This window comes from Stenella coeruleoalba, assembly GCF_951394435.1.
Source record: "Stenella coeruleoalba genome assembly, chromosome: 9".
Classification (NCBI taxonomy): Eukaryota; Metazoa; Chordata; class Mammalia; order Artiodactyla; family Delphinidae; genus Stenella; species Stenella coeruleoalba.
In genome coordinates this window covers 41,627,408-41,649,258 of record NC_137155.1, presented here as the reverse complement: position 1 = coordinate 41,649,258, position 21,851 = coordinate 41,627,408, and the positions used below count along the sequence as shown (strand labels likewise).

At 36.8% G+C, this 21,851-nt stretch overlaps 1 protein-coding gene across 1 annotated transcript in view; it reads right to left on the bottom strand.

Annotated features, from left to right (window-relative positions):
• The window catches only part of NDUFA4 (NDUFA4 mitochondrial complex associated), a 133,608-nt gene that overhangs the window by 22,877 nt on the left and 88,880 nt on the right, over positions 1-21,851 (bottom strand). Inside the window, exon 4 of the mRNA XM_079931065.1 lies at positions 6,371-6,472. Within this exon, the coding sequence (XP_079787191.1) occupies positions 6,371-6,472 (102 nt within the window). The remainder of the gene's footprint in view (positions 1-6,370; positions 6,473-21,851) is intronic.

Here is a 21,851-nt window from a genome sequence, read left to right as displayed (position 1 = left end):
CTCTTGAGGCAGACTGGGAATCAAGTCTCGGGCATCAACCGTCCTCTGAGGATCCCATCGATTAGTCCATAACCTTTCCACGCATTATCAGACCTGTTTCCTACCTGGTTATTTTTTGGGACAACTAACAGAAGTAGTTAAAATTCTTTCTACAGCTCCTAATATTCTGGAACTATCAGAAATATTCTAATTGGAACATCAGAATTATTCCAATGCATTGTATCAATCCTTCTCTACTTTCACAGAAAAAGAAATACATGTCTATACTGCATAGACATAGACTTAAGAGAAACAGAATACCCACATATGTTTATACAAATGATATTGTCTCATGATCCCAGAGGGAGTTATACACTGTAAGGGTGTGAGAATCCTTTTCTTGGGGACTGAGAAATTCTTTTATAAATGTGTGCCTTCGATTTGATTCTTTTCAGCTACAAATCACTAGTAGGCTGTTGTAAACGGATTCACCTCAAAAGAAAAATATGGCAAGTTGCCTTCTGCTGTATCCAACAAAAGAGTTGCTAAAAGATAACAATACGCTCTGGGAAGAAGTTGAAAATGCATCTCTAAATTCATATTATAAGCCATACCAAATTGTAACAAACTGTTTGGGGAAGAAGAAAAACATCAAAGAGAAATTATCAGAATAGAACGCTGTCAGATGCTATATCCAGACTAGAAGATATCCACAGAAGATGAATAAAGTTTCATTTCTATTTGCTACAATTTCAATGCAGTGAATTTTACTCTATTATAGACATCAAATGAGAAGCTCTTCTTAGGCACATTACTGGTTTTAAATCAGGGTTGTTTTGAGACCTCTGTGTATATGTATGTATATACACATACATGTGCACACACACACACACACACATGCATATACTTCTCCTTTAAAAGCATAAAATTCAAGATCAGAATATGTACCTAATTACATTACTTCATTCTCCATCGTACATTTCTTCTTCCTCCATTGCATAGCTTTCCGGAAGTGACAATGAAAATAAAACTTAAAATTTTCAAGTGCTATTGTCTGCTGAAGTTTTCTTGGATTTCACTTACATTTATATCAGTCCCAGTACTTCTAGCTCTATTTCAGGAAATCAAATGTTTCAAATATATCCATCTTGTTTTGGACATAAAAAGACAATTAGAATTAAAGTGGCAATGTCTACAAGAATAAGAAAAAGGATTTTGCCCTTTAAGATTACCTGCTTCATTGCCAAATTGATTATTTAAAACAAAGATAAGTCTGTGTTAAAGGTGAATGATGCAGGTCTGGCTCTTCAAAATCCATTCATTTTGGTCACTTTCCTCATTAACTTAACTAGTCCTGCAAGCAATCCACATTGATCAGAGTTAAATTAATAAATCAACTAGGTTCCAATCTATTTTTTTCATCAATATAGCCAAAAGGAGGATAAATTAAAAAATTGAAAAAGAGAAAAATAATACGCTTTGTTTTATTCCTGTTTGTTTTCACTTGTGATGAAGATCCTTAGAAGAAACTTAGCTTGCTTTATCAGAAAAAAAAACAGTGGTTTAAAGTCATGCTTCATTTCATGTTCTTCAAAGGAAAGCAATCTACAACTAATCAAGATACATTCTATATGAATTATTATCCTATTTCCTAACCAAAGATACACTGCCATAACCCACCATCACATCCACAGTAAAATGTCTCCCCGACATTAAGGAGAAGAATGGTCTTAAGAGATCAAATAGAAATTCTTTTTATTTATTTATTTATTTATTTATTTTTGGCTGTGTTGGGTCTTTGTTGCTGCACACGGGCTTTCTCTAGTTGTGGCGAGCAGGGGCTACTCTTCATTGCGGTGCATGGGCTTCTCTTTGCAGTGCCTTCTCTTGCTGCAGAGCACGGACTGTAGGCACCGGGCTTCAGTAGCTGTGGCACATGGGCTCAGTAGTTGTGGCTTGCGGGCTCTAGAGCGCAGGCTCAGTAGTTGTGGCGCACAGGCTTAGATGCTCCATGGCATGTGGGATCTTCCCGGACCAGGGCTCGAACCCGTGTCCCCTGCATTGGCAGGTGGATCCTTAGCCACTGTGCCACCAGGGAAGTCCCCAAATAGAAATTCTTAATATTAGAGGTTCAAGTACTATAAATGTACTGGTTTGCTGGTTTTATTCTTAAACCGCAAAAAGAAATGAAATTTCTTGCAGAGTTCTTGCGTATTTTTAATCCTTAAAATACACACACATATGCACGAGCGCATACACACACCTTTCAAGTACTTCACTCACTCAGAGTGAACATGGGCACATTTCTATTCCCAAACACTGGGGTAATTTTCATGAAGTAAACTCTCTGCATGTCCATTTTCCAGCCACCTCTTTTTCATTCATTCTAAAATATAAAAATTTGTTCAACAAACATTTCTTCAGTATCTATCATATGACAGGAATTAGAAAAGGCATTAGAGACCATTGATGAATGTTTTCTGGGCTCCTTCTCTTTGCTGTACTCAGTGGGCAGGAGGGCACTTCACAATCCCCTTCTCCTTCACCATGTAAACTGTTTTAAGTATGGATAGCTTCACAATTTCGGCTCTTACCCTGATGCTCCTTGAATACATCTTAGGGCAAAACAAACCCAAATAAAACACGAATTCTATGTCAAAAGGATATTTTAATCAAATTTTCATCAGAAGACAAAAGAGAAGTTATATTACAGTCACAGAGGAAAAAAAAATTCTCACAGCCCTATCAATCCCTGCTACCTCTATTTCAACTCCCCACCCCAGCTGATATATTCAAAATCCCCTAGCTGATGTACCCTACTCAGCAAAACAAAATCCCAATAGCATTCCAAACAGCCTCCACTAAATAAAGCCTCAGTGGCTAGCCAAACCCCAAATAAGTGCTATTTTCATTCCGCCCAAAACTTCAGTTATCTGTCTACATCTAGATATCTATATCATATCTATCTATATGTATATCACATTTCTTCTCATTTAAACACTTGCCACTGCACTAATGGCTCATGCAGTCTTTTCATCATATCATTTACCTGAGTAAATGTACCCATGGCTGTGAATCCTTAATTTAGAAAAAGAATGTCACACCTGGACTCTTGAAAGCACAGAGTATGCCCAAGCTACATATAGTCCTGGTTCTGCTTTGCTGCTCAGTCTTAAACCAGCTCCAAAGCAGAAGTCCAGGTTGGGACACAAGTCAAAATCGTTTGGTTCCATTACAGTACACACTGGGACGGCTTATAGGCAACGCCACAGAGGCCTGCAGAGCCTCCTATTCACAACTTCTCTCCAGTCTAAATACACTCATTCTTCTTCCAACCACTCCCTTTCTCAATCCAAACCCAATCAGGCTTCCCTAGCTCCATGTTCAGAACACTCTCTGTGTTCTTAGGTACAAAATAAGGAAAATTAAAAGCTGGACAAGTGAATGAAATAGGGCAGGGGCATGCTACTTACTTGCCTACATAAGCAATTTCTCCTCTCCTTTTCAAGGGTCATAAAAGATAAATATATAAAATTGATAAAAAACATGGGCTTCCCTGGTGGCACAGTGGTTGAGAGTCCACCCACCGATCCAGGGGACACGGGTTCGTGCCCCGGTCTGGGAAGATCCAACATGCCGTGGAGCAGCTGGGCACGTGAGCCATGGCTGCTGAGCCTGCGTGTCCGGAGCCCGTGCTCCACAACGGGAGAAGCCACAACAGTGAGAGACCCGCGTACCGCAAAAAAAAAAAAAAATGATAAAAAGCAGGTAAGTAATGGTTACGGGGGGAGGGGCAATATAGCATGGGGATGTGGGAGGTACAAATTTTGGGGTGTAAGATAGGCTCAAGGACGTATTGTACAACACGAGGAATATAGCCAATATTTTTTTAATACTGTAAATGGAAAATAGCCTTTTAAATTGTATTAAATTTTTTTTAATTTTGTAAAGCAGGTAAGTCCTCAATAAGCATTACTGGTGTTATTGTTGTTGCAAATATTATTTCTATTTGTTCCTCTGTCAACTATGGGAATAGTGAGCCAAATCAAGATACTCTTTAAAAACACACACTTGGGGACTTCCCTGGTGGCACAGTGGTTAAGAATCCGCCTGCCAATGCAGGGGACACGGGTTCGAGCCCTGGTCCGGGAAGATCCCACATGCCGCAGAGTAACTAAGCCTGTGCGCCACAACTACTGAGTCTGAGCTCCAGAGCCCGTAAGCCACAACTACTGAGCACGTATGCCACAGCTACTGAAGCCTGCATGCCTAGAGCCCGTGCTCCGCAACAAGAGAAGCCACCACAATGAGAAGCCTGTGGACCGCAACATAGCGTATCCCCAGCTCGCGGCAACTAAAGAAAGCCTACATGCAGCAACGAAGACCCAACGTAGTCATAAATAAACAGATAAATAAATTTATTAAAAAAAAAAGACACTTGCACTACAAGCAAAGTGGAGGGAAGAGGAACTATCCTTGCCAAGGAGAAGTTTTAATTGATGACAGCTGCAGCACTAATGAGACTGCCTCCCATTGATATGGCTCCTGCTCTTAAGTACCCCTCAGAGGGGCAGCCATAGAGACAGACAGAAACGACCCATTCTGTTGCCAGAACCTCCCATGTGGCAACATCAATAATCAGAGCAGCACTGATCCTCTGCCTTTAAATCCATGTTGTCAGCTCATACCACGTTTAGGGAATCAGACTCTCCAGGGGAATATCAGTTAATAAAAGAACTAGAGAAAAACCAAGTGTTGCTGTAAGGCGGCTCTTATGGTAGATGGCCAGTGTGTATTACTAGGAAAGACTAGTGTCATGTAAAACATTTTTTTCAAGGCTTAAGAAAAATAAAAATTTCAATGGTAAATTTAACTGTTTAAAAATATTTCTATATAGTTTCAATTTTCCATGTGAGCAAGATATTTCAAAGGCAGATACTCATTTCTGCAAAAGATATGATAGCCTAAAAGTCTTGAACTTGTGTAGAAGAGGACAAAATTCAGGTAATTCACCCCAGTACACCTCAAATATCTAGATATCTGAGATCACCTTTTCTTGCTTCTCAGCTATCTAGACTGGCTCTGTGAACTGCCCACTTTATAAAAAAGTAATAGCTGCAATGGGGTGTTTACCTTGGGCCACAGTGTACCAAGTACTTTAGGTGAATTGCTTCATTTATTAGCCAGAACCTTCCATATAGGTACAATTATAAATGAGGAAATTGAGGGATAGAAAATAAAAGTAATTTTCCTTCACGTAAATAGCTCCTGATTGAACTGGGGTTCAACCCTTAGCGTCTGAGTCCAAAACCTGTTCTTGTAACCACTAACTTCACTGCCTTCTTTTAATTTTTCTGATCAAAAAGAGCTCATCAACTAAGTTCTTGTCTACTTAAAAGTAAAACGTCAAATATTGAGAGGTAAACTCTTTGCAATCTTCTTTCATATTTTCAAATTAAATCTAGACAAGTCAGCCCATTTTTTTATATAACAGTTCCCCTCACTCTCCAATATCTTCTATCAAGACCTATCAATTTCACCTCCAAAAAAATCCTGAATCAGTCCACTATTCTCCAACTCCACTGTCATCTTGTTCCTGGATTACTTCAATAGCCTCCTAATTTATGTTCTTCTTTCCACTTACATTACCCCCAAATCCCTAAAGTAGTATATAACAGTATGATTTCTATAAAATTTAAATCAGATTATGCTCCTCTCATGCTTATTTTAAATTATAAATAAAAGTTGAAACATTTTTTTAAAGTAGCCTATTCTATCTTTGCCCCTCTGCATAGGGGCAAAAAAACTAACAAACTTAGAGGACTACAAATTCCACTTTGTTTTAATACCACTTGAAAAGCAACTTTTCTTCACTTCAGTGGAAAGAGCATAAAAATTCTCAACAAATTACAATCGACAGGAAGATGTTTTCAGGATAGGTTAGACATGTGTATATATCTTTGGTTACCTATGTCAGCAAATTTTTTCTTTGCCTAGTGGACAAATTTCTGGGCAAATTTATTGTGTGTCTCAAAGATTGGAAGGTAACTATATTCTGTATGTCAAGAATAAAGATAAGGGATATGCTAAAGCATGAGATATTATTAGAAGCGAGCTTAATGAAAAATGTAACACAAACCAGTCAAAGTAATACCCAAATTTCAAGGTCTAATGAGTCTCCTGTGGAAAACCCACCAGTTGGCAATTTCTGCCTAAATGATTATTGCCTGCAGTCTAAGACTCTTCCAGGTTTTTGCTTAATGCAATATTTATTGATTTCCTACTACGTGCAAAGCGAAAATTGAATAATGTTGAAATATGGCCCCTGCTGTTTAACTGATTACAGTCTACCAAATTATACACACTTATAATCAACTCTTGGTTCAAATACCTCTTCCTTGTAGGTAGAAGGTCCCAATTGACTTCAATGGTCTCATACATCAAGAATTTCTTCACAGTGATGCTATATTTCTGTAACTCCAGTACCTTTTTACTAAAGAAAAATAAAATTTGAACACTGTAATTAACTTATTCTATCTTTCCAATACATTGCAAATCATTTTAGATAAAATGCAGCACAATATCTGACATAAACAATGATAGGTTATATTCTGAAGAATGAAAACCAAAAGCAAGAACTCCAGACCTGATTCCAAGGTCCTGACTCAGCCAAAACTCAGGGACTTGCAAACAAGTGCAAATGATAGACTCATGCCCTCAGGAAATAAGAGTGGTTCAAAGTGCTAAATCCACCTAGCAATTGCAATATCGTCTATTGCTTGTCTGTTGCATTACCTGACCTCATGAGATTAGCCTGAACAGAATTTCAGTTTTAACAATGATTTAATGGAAAACTGAATGATATCTTAAAAACACTAATGTCAAAAATACTGGAAGATGGGGCTTCCCTGGTGGCACAGTGGTTGAGAGTCCGCCTGCCGACGCAGGGGACACGGGTTCGTGCCCCGGTCTGGGAAGATCCCACATGCCGCGGAGCGGCTGGGCCCATGAGCCATGGCCGCTGAGCCTTGCGCGTCCGGAGCCTGTGCTCCGCAACGGGAGAGGCCACAACAGTGAGAGGCCCGCGTATCGCAAAAAAAAAAAAAAATACTGTAAGATGGATAGTGACTTTTATTCATTAAGGGATGTATTGAATATCTACTGTATACCCTGCTTATAGTAGGCACCCTGACTGTTTTTTCTTTAACTAAGCATTTGAACCTCATTTACTTAAGATGCACCCAGGCAGGCAAATATATACCAAAGAGAAATATGCAATATAATAAATGACATCTGTTTAATAAAACTTTTTACCACTCTACAAAGAATGGTGCAACTGCATTTTATTTTATTTAAAAAAAATTGCTATATTCAGTGGAGTACAGTGAAGTGGACACACCAAGCTCTTCTTTAAATGTAAGAAAATACAGTGTCTATTACCTTTACCTTTTATGAGTTGCCTGTTCTCCCGTATTTGGCAAGACAAATAGAATTACATACTGTGAGTGACTCAGAACAGAACTTCACTATCAATCATTCCCTTGGCTCTGCACAAATTCTGTAGGGCATTCAGGACATTCTGCTGCTTATGAATATTTTAGACAAGAAGACTCCCCGAAAGCTTCCTGATGGATTAATACAAGAACGGAGGACGTTTACATGTTTTATAGCTATTTGCCAAAGTACTACAGCCATTACTACACTCCAATGAAAAGATGTCTCTTTAAACAGAAAGAAGCAACCCCGTGGAAGAGTTCTGGCTCCCTTTATCATAAACTGATTTCTAAGTAATGATATATAATATATAAATATTGCATGCAATCCTCTGCAGAAAATGAAAGGCTGTACTGGTGCCAATGCCAAACCCAGCAATAACTGTGGGGGGAAAAAAACGTAGAAAGAAAATGTATGCCAGCTATTTAAGAAAAGAAGTCTGCTCACATACCTCTTTAGCTATGCCAATGAATTAAAAAGCAATTTATTGGCATCCCTATCATTTTATTGTGATTCACACCTATGAATAAACAGCAGAGTACCATTCTCAACAGCAATTCACAACTTATCAAATAAAGTTTATACTTTATCTTAAAGGTAACAGAAAATTTAGAAACCACAGGAAAACAGACAAAGAAAAAATTTACTTGTCGGGCCACTACTATTGATATTTTAAAGTATTTCCTTCCAGTTTTTTTTTATATGTAGTATTCCATACTTTATGTTTCCACTAATATTTAAACATTTTCCCAAGTTATTATAAAGTCTTCATAAACATTTTAATGCTACATAACATTCCATTAAGAATATGTAACAAAGTTGATTTAACATTTGTACATGTCAGATATGTAAAAGGAGCCCAATTTTTACTCTTATAAATATCATTATTTCATATCACCGTTCATATATATTTCACTTATTGTTTTACTTTTTTTATTTCTAAATTAAGCAATATATCTCCCATCTAGAAATGGTGGGATAACACACCCAAGTTCCCAACGACAAAACAGGCTTTGTTGTTGTTGTTATTGTTGTTTTAGTGTATCTTCTCTTACTAAGGACAGAATAGAGAAAGTTCACATATATCTACAGAATAACTTAGTGACTACCAATTATAACATGCTTTACAATTTATTAACATTCTCACAACTACACTGGGATGCATAATAATCTCATGTTTTCAAATTAATAAATTGTAGAAAACTAATGCAGACATTAATTATGTGCACAGAATTCACCAGAAGGAGAACACTAAATAACTCTAGAAAAAATAATTTAGACTCCTTGCCAATAATGGAAATAAAATTATTTAAGACAAGAGACAAGGCTTAAACTTGCAAAAAAAAAAAAAAAAAGTAATTCATGACAAATACAAACAGCAAAGAAAAAGGTATCAGAACAAGTTTTAAGTTTTAGCACGAAGAACTCAATCAGTCAGGGTTCAACCAGAAAACAGAAACACCATGAGTTTCAGGCTAAGAGATTTATTATAGGAGTTAGATCTCACAAAATTAGAGGAAAAGCTGGGCAAAGGAGGCTCAAGAAGCTCAGGAGGTCCAAGAAGCTGGAGGATCAGAGTGAGTGTGACCAGCCAGGCAATCTGAAAAGCCAAACACATGCAGCCACTGAAATGGGACTTGAAAGGACTTCAAAGGAAGCTCTATATGGGAAGTGTGCTTCTGCGCAGCTACCACTCCTCTGAGTCCACTACAGAGAGTTGGGAGTGGGCCTGGAACCACTGTGGGTCAAGAATCAGAAGGAGGGCTTCCCTGGTGGCGCAGTGGTTGAGAGTCCGCCTGCCGATGCAGGGGACACGGGTTCGTGCCCCGGTCCGGGAAGATCCCACATGCCGCAGAGCGGCTAGGCCCGTGAGCCATGGCTGCTGAGCCTGCGCGTCTGGAGCCTGTACTCCGCAGGAGAGGCCACAACAGTGAGAGGCCCGCGTACCACAAAAAAAAAAAAAAAAAAAAAATTAAAGACTCAGAAAGAAAAGCTGGACGCAGACCAAGAGCCAGCTGGAACCTGCCAGCACCCACAGGCACCTCTGCATCTGTCAGTCACTGCATCTAACCATGTCGGCCTTCTAGGAAAATGGTTACTGCTTCACTTCTGCCTTCCAAATCTTGCATAAAGTCCTCTTTTGGCCAATGCTAACTTAAACCAACACAGGGAGGAGCATTAGAAACATATGGTTCCAGTATAAGTGACGCACTACAAACTACCACAAGGTTTGGAGTAAATGGACAGGTAATTAGCATTATAACACAGCATGCCTCTTCTAACAACAGTTCTTGCTATCATAGGAAGAAAAAACTCAAGACGTTAGTGTCAAGGAAAACTGCAACACTGATGGGAAAAAAAAACAAAAGCCTTCTTTTTACACCAAAACATGAAACATATAATAGGAATACGCAAGTAAAACTGTCTGATTTGCATATCTGAGGGAGAAATGATCTAATAAGATTACTTCTCAAGTTAATAAGGTATTATTTCCTCATTAATCATCACCACCATTAAACAAGGTTCAACTAGAATCTTTGTTGCTTATCTATTATAGCTTATGAAGACAATGCAAGGTTTTTCAATTTGTTTTTCAAATTTTTGAAGGGAAAAATAAAACTTAGAAAGCCCAAAACATAAAAAGGAAGGAGGCAAGAGAAGTGCTAAATGATCGCACTCCATCAATCTGAATGGGACTGATAGAATGTGAAATAAGTTCTAGGGCAAAAATACGCCATGGAACAATAGGAAATGTCAGATATTATTTATTTGTTTAGCATTATAAGGCACAGGTAGGAAAGGAGAAATGGAAAAAAATGTTTTCCTTAAATAAAATGTCTAAAACATTTGGGGCACTGAAATGTGTCCTACGTCCCTCAAATAAGAAATATAAGCCCACTGCTGTAAAGAACAAAGTATAATAGTAAGTATGGAATATCACAGTGAGGCTAGCTTACAAAAAACAAATTAAAATGATGTATAATAATCTAGTAATAGAAAGACTGCCTAAATGAGCCAAATGAAGAAGAAAATTTTTACCTGAATTACTCTAATTCATTGTTTAAAATTTTTCAATTCAAAGTAAATTATTGTTTCAGATCTGCTACATAAGGTGCTAAGCATACAAAGATGAATAAGATATATGTAAGGGGAAATCTGCCATTTGTGTTAGCCATGCAAAATCTAAACCTCTTTCTACTTTGTGTGCATTGCCTCCACTTTATTATCTCGGTGGAAGAGCAAAAGCTTCTTCCGTTACAGGGGCTAAGTATGTTAGACACTCACATTCCTAGTCTTTCTTGCAAACAGAGAATAATTTCGTGACCTAGGCTCTGGCAATCAAGTACAACCATATCTGACTCTGACACATCCACACTCTCTGCAGATGGAGGCTGCAAGGTCAGGGCACAGAAATGGCATGTGGTAGAAGCTGTGGTAAAGTTGAGGTGTTGGCACCAAAGGGGCAGCAGTACAGGTGTAGACTGGTGTTCTGCCATGGTTTCCTCATTGCACCAGCTCTGATATGGGATTTGGAGCTTTGTTCCTGCAACATTTTTCCATATATAGTGTTCTAGCCTTACATTAAACCTGGCACGCACCCAATATCTTTTCAATAAGCTCCTGCTTAATTGGAGTATCTGCTACCTGAAAATAAGAACTTTGAGTGATATATATGTTTGCTAGCCTCAAAGAGTTCACAGTCTGAAAAGAGAAACCAAATGATAATACGTATAAAAGGCATAAGCATGCTATATCTAATTAACGAGCAACATCTCCATTGTGAGGTCTCAAAGGCACTTCAAACTTAGAATGTCCAAAACTTGAACTCAGACTGTACCCTCTGTCACCTTTCTCTCAGTCAATAATCGGTACCATTCTTCTGGTTGTTCTTAAAAAAAACAGTAAAACTTCTTGAAACTGCCCTCTCCCTCATTCACAATATCTAATACATCATTAAGTCCTATCAATCTTGCTTCCTAAATATCTCTCTAATCATTCACTTCTCTGCAGTATTATCACCACCCCCAAAGGCTAAGCTTCCATGATCTCTCACAGGACTGCCTGCATCAGTTAGCCTTCTAAGTGACTGATGACCCACACTTTGGCTTCCTTCCAAAGTATTTTTCACAAAGTGATCTTTTTAAAATACATATCAAATCATATGATTCAATTACTCAAACTTCTCAATCGTTTCTCAAGGCTCTGTATACTCCAGCCCCTGCATGTCTTCCTACTCTGATTTCTGTGCACTTTCTGCCCCTAGTATTTCCATTCCCAAACACACTAGCCCTCTTTCCCGTTCTCACTGTTCCCAACGCTTCTCCTTGTTTTGTATCATAACATCCTAGTCGCCCTTCAAATTTTAGTTCAAATACCATAACCACAAGGAAGACTTTGATGAATGTTGGACTATATCCGGTCTTCTTGTTACAAGCAATCAAAGCTCCCTGTATTTTTACTTATAGAATTTATCACAGTTTGCAATTTACAACATAGTGCCTATACTTAACAATGCTGTATAGTACATTAAAAAATTTGTTAAGAGATCTCAAGTTAACTGGTCTTACCACAGAAAAAGATGGGGGGCAGGAAGAAATTTTTGGACGTGATGGATGTTTATTACCTTAATTGTGGTAATGGCTCATGGGTGTATGCAGATGTTCAAACCCATCAAATCCTATACATTAAATACGTGCCGTTTTTTGTATATCAATTATACTTCAATAACGCTGTTAAACTTTCATTTTAAATCCAGAACAGCCATTGATGTGCTGATAAATGTTTAAAAGAATAGCTATGGTGGGAGGGAATGTATGTGTCTTACAATTTTAAATAATTTTAATTAAATTATTTTTAATTATTTTTATTCAAATGATTTTAATAATTTTTCAAATTTAAAAACAATAAAATATACAATACTCTTTATCATAAATTCTATATAGTCCATTGATTTTCACAGAATGCTTCTGTTGATTTTTGCTGAACTCTTGTATCCATAGCCAACCTGTAATTGCGATTGACAAGTTAGCATAGTTCCAACATGAATGCTTGTTGACATTTCCCTTTACATTAACAAGTAAGATAAAATAATGAACTATGTCAGAACTTCACTCATTCATCAGTGATGTAAAGGACTTCTTTAATAGTAGTTTTAAATACTGGAAGAGTATTTCTTCTTTTTTGTGTTATTCACCATTTAATGGCTACAAATATACAGCACACTTTTAAGTTTAATTATATCAACAAAACAACAAATCAAGCCCTGCTTTGTAGAATTTGCCTATTTCTACGGGAAAATACTCCCACGATGGCCAATTGCAAACTACCAACAAGACATCACTAACACAGAGTGGGAACTGACACCTACACAGCATCACACTGCTATATCATATATCAACCATAAAAGTACAATAGACATAGATAACCCTAACAGCATAGATAATAGAAAAATGTAGTAAACTAGGAAGTGATACATTTTGAATATCTATTAACTTTGTTCTTCATATAATGTATTTAATTGTAAGTTTGTATAACTTAATTTTTTTAACTTTATATACCTTAATGTGAAAAGAGGTAACTATTTTTTTTTCTCTGTATTTCACTGTTGTCATTTTGGAAATATTTATGGTAATTTTTAAAAATATTACACATAATTTGTAATAATGACTGTGTGTAACGGCTGTCTTATATTTCTTGACATTTTAACAACTGGTTCTTGCAAACCAGTGAAAGCTGATTCCAGCATGTTGTGGCACCACCTGCATGGAGCTGCTTGTGACACTCTTGGTTGGAATGACAATGCCATAGTTTTCTATTTCTCTTATATAACACTAAACTAGTAACAATATTGGTATTTTACTGAGTGTGTTCATAATTCGTTAAATTTTTAAAATGAGTAAAACAATTTTAACTCATTTCAAATATTTAATGTTTTTCACAAAATATCACTAAAATATTTGTTAAATATTAATATAAACTTCAATATACATTCTCATTCTAATAAAAATTATAAGTAAATAAACTAATAGAAGTAAAATATTAGTCAAAAATAAAAAAACATACTACATTAAAGTGAATAAATTTTAATTATATACAACTGGGGAAAATAATGTTATTTAGTTTAAAAAACAAAGTTATTTAGTTTAAAAAACAAACTGTGTCAACAGAGGCATTGTTAGCCATAGATATATTTTTGTAGAATTTTCCAGCTGCTGTAAAAGTTCTCTCTGACTCAGCCCTGGCCACAAAAATGTTAACAAGATGGTTATAAGTTACTTTCAAATATTTTCCTCTGATTCCTTTGTCTTCAAAGAATTTCATCTTTTTACAACTTGATAAAAATATTGATAACTTTGGAGAATTCTATTTGAACAGCTCTTAGCTTGTTGGCAGGGACTGCACTGTGTTTCATAGTGCAGTTTTTGATTCAAAGAAAGCATTTCACATTCTGTGTCATCATCTTTAGTTTCAAAATATAAATATATAGATAGATATCCCAGGACTGAGACACTGACAGAAATTTCAGTGCCCTCATGTTCATATCCTACTTGTTTGGAAAACGTAAAACTGAGTAAGAATTAGCCTTGCAAAGAAATTTTTGCTTTGTGAAACTATTTTCACCTCCTTCTGAGGACTGTGAATGTCTAAAAAGAAAAAGTTTTCCAAAAGAATGTACTTTTGTTCAATTTACATTTTTGCTACTGTGTATATCACTCTTGTTTTTAAAAAAAAAAGGAAGGGGTTGTTCAACAAATTTTTCTTCTCCACCATGAATTGAGTATCTTGTGTCATTGATTGTGATGTCAAAATATAAGTGTTATATGTTAGTTATGCCTCAATAAAGATGGAAATAAAATGGGAAGCACATTAGAAAAATACAAATGAGTCAGATTTTATATTATTTTTAAATACCAAAATAATAGGTTCATGAGACACCTCATCCCTCTGGCAGCTACTAGTTGTGTTGCCTTTTTTGATATAGTCTACTTCAACCTAAGCACTACCCAGAGCTGCCATCCCCCATGTAGTAGGTGTAGTCAGAACTTCAACACAAACTTCCCAGTTGTAGCTACCCTGAGAGAAGCTCTGGTAATGCCACCTCTGGACAACTTCTACCACCTGAACAGCACTCTAAGTTCGGCTCTATCTCCAGCCAAACAAGAAAGGATAGCCTTAGCTTGTCTGATGACTTAAATTGTGTCCTGTCTAGCCAATGTTCAACATTTGGTGTTTGTTTGATTGTTTTATTGATGGCCAATGTGACAGGGAAGGAGAAATGCAGGAGCTGAGTTGTAAAGAGAGGCTAAGGGAGGTTTTGGCAATGGTGTTAGGATAAGAAAGAGGAGGCAAGAAAGGGAAGGTAAAGGAATGGGAAAAACTGCCAATAAGTATGAACAAAGCTGCTGATCAATACTTGAGACAACAGTATCCCACCAATAAGATATGCCAGTCTCTCAGTACTTAATATTAGCTTAACATACAGAGCATTAAATTTTTTAAAAAATACGGTGTAACAAACACCGTGACTGGCTCAATGACTGTGATAATACTGATACTAGCAAAGGACAATGTCACCAAACTGAAAAAAATAGAATCTTGTTCTGGTGTTAGGGAATTGTACGTAAAAAGAGCTAGAAAATGTGAGTAGGCACAGAGAGGAAAAAAGTATAATTACCTTTCAGAATGAGCTCAAAAGCACAAAAGAAAAATAACATTAAAAAAAGTCAACTAGGGCTTCCCTGGTGGCGCAGTGGTTGAGAGTCCGCCTGCCGATGCAGGGGACACGGGTTCGTGCCCCGGTCTGGGAAGATCCCACATGCCGCGGAGCGGCTGGGCCCGTGAGCCATGGCCGCTGGGCCTGTGTGTCCGGAGCCTGTGCTCCGCAATGGGAGAGGCCACAACAGTGAGAGGCCCGTGTACCACCAAAAAAAAAAAAAAAAAAAAAAAAAAGTCAACTAACAATTTCAACAATAGAAAGATAAATTTGCTCTTTGATATAAGTATATTTTAAGTGACTTTGATATAAGTATATTGCAGATATTCAAGGAGGGTCATCAGGACAGTGACATAGGTCATTCCAGACTTTATTCATCCTCATAAGAAGATCGACTAAGAACTATATACCTGGAACCTGGGGGTTAGGCTGAAGCAGAGGTGGAGAAGGACTGCATTAGAAGGGTGAACATCTCATCTCATGTTCTCCTGCCCTCAGAGTAGCGTTCACATCATCAGCTCCCCTGGTTCCCAGGTCTTCAGACTCAGACTGAATTATACCAACAGCTTTCCTGGGTCACCAACTTGCAGACTGCAGATCACGGGACTTTTCAACCTACATTATCATGTGAGCCAATTCCTCATAATAAATTATATATATGATATACCGGTTCTGTTTCTCTGGAGAAACTTGACTAATAGAGTTATGTATAGGGGAAGGGAGGGAACAAGTAAAAGGGAAAAAGGATAAGGCTAGAATTTTCAGAATATATTTTGCTTTGTGTATTTGATGTTGGGAACATATAAATATTTCACATAATTGTAAACTTTTAAAGCAATCTCTAAAAAAGCAAAAGCAAAAAATTGATAAATTAAATGGTGTGACAAGTTAGTAGCATAACTGCACACATCATTATTTCAAGTGTTTTTAAAATACAGTAATTTGATCCTACATGCCTAGTGGAATACACACTAAGCTGCAAATATACAAAAAGAGCTGCAAAAAAAAATTCTTAAACTGTTTTCAGTAATCATACCATTGGAGGTAGTGTAGTATTGCTATACTAAGTGTACTGTTGAAAAAATAAAAAGCAAATGAATAATTATACTGGCATTGGTGGGAACCAGAATTTTTGGCAGAATGCAAAGAGAAGCAAATGTAAGAATAAAAAGGTTAAGTAAAATCTCTATGTTCTTGAATTTGAATTGAAATTATCAATATGAAATCATGATATACTTTATTTTTAACACACACACATTTCTTAGCTCTGTTCACTAAAAAGGCAATAGCATGTTTAATACACATCTTGTGCTTTCTAAATATTATTTTTCCACTAAAAGAACTAGTACTCCTTGGACAAATAGAAGATTCTAAGATGGGGCAGGAAATGTAAAAGATGATTCTATAGAACATTTTGTCAAGCCAGGAACCAAAAAATCTATCAAAGACTACTGAGGACAGATAGAAAGGATTCAGGAGATAAAATTTTTTCTAGTCAAAATATGGACAATTTGAAAATCAACAAGAATAATAACTGCAATTGATTGAAAAATCAAAAATGCCAAAATTCATGATACACAATGACACTTTTAAAAAATTATTGCACACCTTAGCAAAATACTAGGGAACCAAGTCATTATTTTGAAAACTTATATATCCTGACTTTCTTGCATGAATTCAGGATATTTGAGGTTAATTAAAGAGTTGATTAGGGAAAGTTTCTTTATAGAAATATTTCAGGTAATAAATTTTAAAAGGAGAATAAAACATCATCATTTTGCAACTCCTAATAAAATAACATATCCAGGCAGTGATCATCAATTGATTGCTAACATCAACAGAAGAGAAACAACCAGACATCCTGTCCTCTCTATGAATATCCTTATGAAACTTTCTTGCAAGAAAAAAGAAAAAAAGAAAATCAGACTGAATCTGGTCAAGCCTTTAAATCTAACTACTTATTTATAAAAAGTGAGGGAGAAAGAGAAACCTGTTAAAGAAAACCATGAGATGCAATTGGGCAAAATCCATACTGTAAGAAAATTTGCAGAATAATTGCAATGGGAAAATAAAAAAGAGAAAGGAGGGGGAAACACAAATTAAAATAGATTACGGATGAGTCTTTTCAACTGCTTGCCGTTGTGAACCTTATTTAGATCCCTATTTGAACAACAATGACAAAAAAATTATGAGACCATCGGGAATATTTGAACACTGACTGGACATTACATGACATTAAGTAAATTTTTAGGAGTGATCATGACATTGTGATTACATTTTTAAGAATATCATTTAGAAACAAATACTGAAATGGTTACTTAAGAAATGATACAAAGTAGGGAATGTTAATAGGTGAAAAAAGGTTGACCATTTTTTTATAATTGTAATCATTGTTAAAGCCATACCAGCCACAAGATAATTCACTATACTGGTGTCAAAAACATATGCATGTTTGAAATTTTTCATAACAAAAAGCTTTTTAAGTATTGTATAAATAATGATATTTTTAAAAATTTTAAATCTAGAGTTCCTCAATAAAATATTAGCAAATTTAATATAACTGTATAACTAAAAATGATAGAACTCTAGGCATTCTAAGCAACAGATATGGAAAGACTGAAAATGCTATCTATAGTTTCCAAAAACAGCCCAGGGATTAAAAACAAAGAGCTGAAAGGAATAAATTAAACTTTATCATTCTTACAAAAAGTAGGAAAATTAGAAAAAAAAATTAAGCAAGGTAAACAGAAAATACAAAGTAAAATGGTAGAAACGAGTTCATGTATTCAATAAAAAGTATAAATGGACAATATAACAAGTTGAGGGATCAAGTATAATAGTGGGAGAGGTCCAAAGGCCAAAAGCCTACAGTGCAGCCCTCAGCTCCCCAAAATACTACACACACACACACACACACACACACACACACACACACTTATAGAGCAAGCTGTTCACTTATTCATTCAAACATCTAATGAGAAGCCACTAACTCTTTAGTACTAAGGACTAGTGGCATAACAGTAAACAAGATAGACCTGATGCCTTCCCTCATGGAGCTTACAGTCAAGTGGGAAAATGCTGTTCCATTCAGAATAAGTTTGTACATATAGTCTGTTTTTCTTTTAAGAATGAGAGGTATTAAAAAATGCAAACCCTAGGGAATGCCAATACCTGTCAGGAAATAATATCCACCATCACATCATACTCATGCACAAAGCTACAGAGCACCCCTGACCCTTGTTACTGAAGTCCAAGACAGATCCACAGACACATAGATAGAATGAGAGTGCCCACTCAAGGCTAAAGAGGGCCCAGTTTAGAATAGTTTGGGGTGATGCCAGAAAGATACTGACAGTACAGAATCAGTAAAGTCTCATTAGGAAAACAGAAATTGTGCTAAATAGTTCAGAGAGGATGTACTGCAAGGAACCCTTATAAAAAAAATTATCGAAGGCCTGAAGGATCAAAAATGTTTAAGTGGGGCTTCCCTGGTGGCACAGTGGTTGAGAGTCCGCCTGCCGATGCAGGGGACACGGGTTCGTGCCCCGGTCCGGGAAGATCCCACAAGCCGCGGAGCGGCTAGGCCCGTGAGCCATGGCCGCTGAGTCTGCGCGTCCGTAGGCTGTGCTCCGCAACGGGAGAGGCCACAACAGTGAGAGGTCCGCATACCGCAAAAAACAAATAAACAAACAAACAAAAAAATGTTTAAGTGAGGAAAATCAGAGAATAAGAACTACTGAAGCTGCTACCACCCCTTGGGCTGGAATAACAAAAGGGAGGAGAGGAGATTACCAGAACCCAGAGCACAAAGACTGCTAAAACTGCTAGGGACTGCTGTTGCCAGTGAAATCTCTGACACCCTAGGCTGAACCATCAAAAGCCACTGGGAATGGTAGTCACCCCTGACCTTAGTTCTGATACCACTAAAATCACAGAGGTCACTTTGACAACCGGAGAAACGACCTAAGGACACTGGACTGTATACAGAATAGCTGTATTCTCGTGTTGGAAATGCCATCAGAAGCAGAGGCTACTCCTATCTTCCCCTCTGCAGTCTCTCACAGGTATTTCCTATTAGTCAAATCTAACTGGAAGCTACTGGGCAAAGAGTCTGGAAATTGAAGTTTGCAAGGGTTGAGCTTCTTGGTATACAGAGTAAGGCATGCAAGGGCAGGGCGGACCTAAGAGCAACCAAAAGGCAGCCTTTTGGTATTCATCATCCATTCCCTCCCTTCTATTCATAGTTAACTTCTTTATAACAACTTGTTATTTGGAGGAACGTAAATCAGGAATTCAAAAACCGAGCAGAAGCCACCAGCCTCAATCAATGCTGAGCTGACATCAACAACTTGAGTCTTTCTAGCAAAGCATAGCATGAACCTGAAATAGCAGCTCTAGGTCAATTCCAATAAACTCTATCCCAGAATTCGTAGAAGTAAACATGTCACCAACTTAGTTGATAATTATGATTCTATACTGTACAGTTTAGCCTTTACCATAATGATATGATGGTTTTCTTCTCACTGGACAAAAAAATGGCATACTTCCAAATTATTTATTTCACTGAGCACTAATTTACCAATAACTGTACCTGAAATAATTTAAACACTAATAGAAATTACACCGATACATAGCTATTTGTTTCCAGCAATTAAACAGCAATTATTAATACACTCACTAATGGTTCAAAAGTTTTACAATAAGAAATGAATCATTATATTCCTAAAGGTTTATTTTTAATTGGCCCAGCTATTTATTGTTAAGCATATTATAATTTAATTAATCTACATTTTATGGTAGTCTCTAACTTTTATATATCCCATATTTAAAACAAAGCCTGGTCTATTAAGATTAACATTGATATCACAATAACTCATAAAATTACCATTATATTCTAGAAAAATACAATCAAACAATAATAATAGAAATCTTTTATTCTTTAATGAATGCTAGTAACAAAAATTTCAGTTGATTGAAAAAAATCATTATGTTTGATATATCAGGACACCTTCTAATACATAAAATGTCATCTAGCAGGTGTAAATGTAAAATGATGCCCTATTTTCTAAAATTCCCATTCATCCATTGTATAATATATCATGCTTCATGCTGTTTTACATTATGTAAAATAAACAATGAATACAGACTCTGAATTTTAATGCCTGAGGTGTGAAATTAGTCCTCTGCCAAGGATGTTTTTGATTGTTAGAGATTTAAAACATTCAGAAGTGTGTCAGTCTGAGACAACATTTCTTCAGTTCACTTACAAGAAATGAAATCTAGATATTTAAAAGAAGAGAATGAGACTGTGTTATAGAATGCACTATGTTGTGATTTTGCACACAGTCTTTGGTATTTATTGGATTTTATGCATACTACTTACACGGACAATAAATAGTTCACATACTTAGTTTTCCTAATTTTTCCTCTGAGGCTCCTTTACATTGCAGTTATCACAAATCCTCCATTATAACAAGATCATCTTGTTTACAAAAGTATAATCTCGAAAAACATTTGCATCTCTAATGTAATTAAGTACTTGTTCACATGATAATGTGTCCTAATTAATCTTCTATTTGCAAATTTCCATATCTGCACAATGAATAGAAATATTTTTGTGGTTAATAAAAATCTTTGGGGACTTCTGCACTAGGATGGTGTAATAAGACTGGTGCACAGAATTTCCTTTCCCAACATTCAATTCAGTGAAATAAAAATAGCAAAACCCAGGAAAAATGCAGCAGCAGCAACTAGGCAATACAATGCCATGAAGCTCAAAAAGTGGCAGCCAAAAGGGGGACAAAAGATGAGAATCTGGAGCAGAGTGGCAGGTATTTTATAGTGAGGCATCTACTCTCATCCCTCAGAAGCCAAATAGTGAGTTATTTCTGAATACCTCCAAGTCTGGAAAAAATGAACTGAGTGATGTTTTGATGGGGAGAAGTGGACAGAGCTACAGGGAAGAAACAGGTAAAGCTTGGGAAATGAACAATGAAGTTAAGAAGCTGAGTACCTCTACTAGAAGCAAAGGCCCCAGGCTACACGTGTAACATGGAAGAGGGCAGATCCAGTTCCCTGTTCCCTCAGTAAGAATGGGACATGTGTTCCAATTAGTTTCAGGGAACCCTAGTGTGGGAGGTTTAACAAAACCTCAGAAGTGAGAATAGAGTCCGAATACTCTAACAAAGCCTGCACAGAATTCGGCTCAACTCTCTTTCCAACTCCCCTCCCCACAGTTCTACACTATAGAAGACATAAGAAATACACAGCCATCCATTTCCAAGATATACAAACAGCTCATACAACTCAACAACAACAAAAAACAAACAACCCAACTGAAAAAATGGGGAGAAGACCTAAACAGACATTTCTCTGAAGAAGATATACAGATGGCCAATAGGCATAAGAAAAGATGCTCAACATCGCTATTAGAGATATGCAAATCAAAACTACAATGAGGTACCACCTCACTATGGTCAGAATGGGCATCGTTAAAAAGTCTACAGAGGAGCTTCAAGATGTCAGAAGAGTAAGATGTGCAGATCACCTTCCTCCCCACAAATACATCTACATGTGGAACAACCCCTACAAAACACCTACTGAATGCTGGCAGAAGACCTCAGACCTCCCAAAAGGCAAGAAACTCCCCACGTACCTGGGTAGG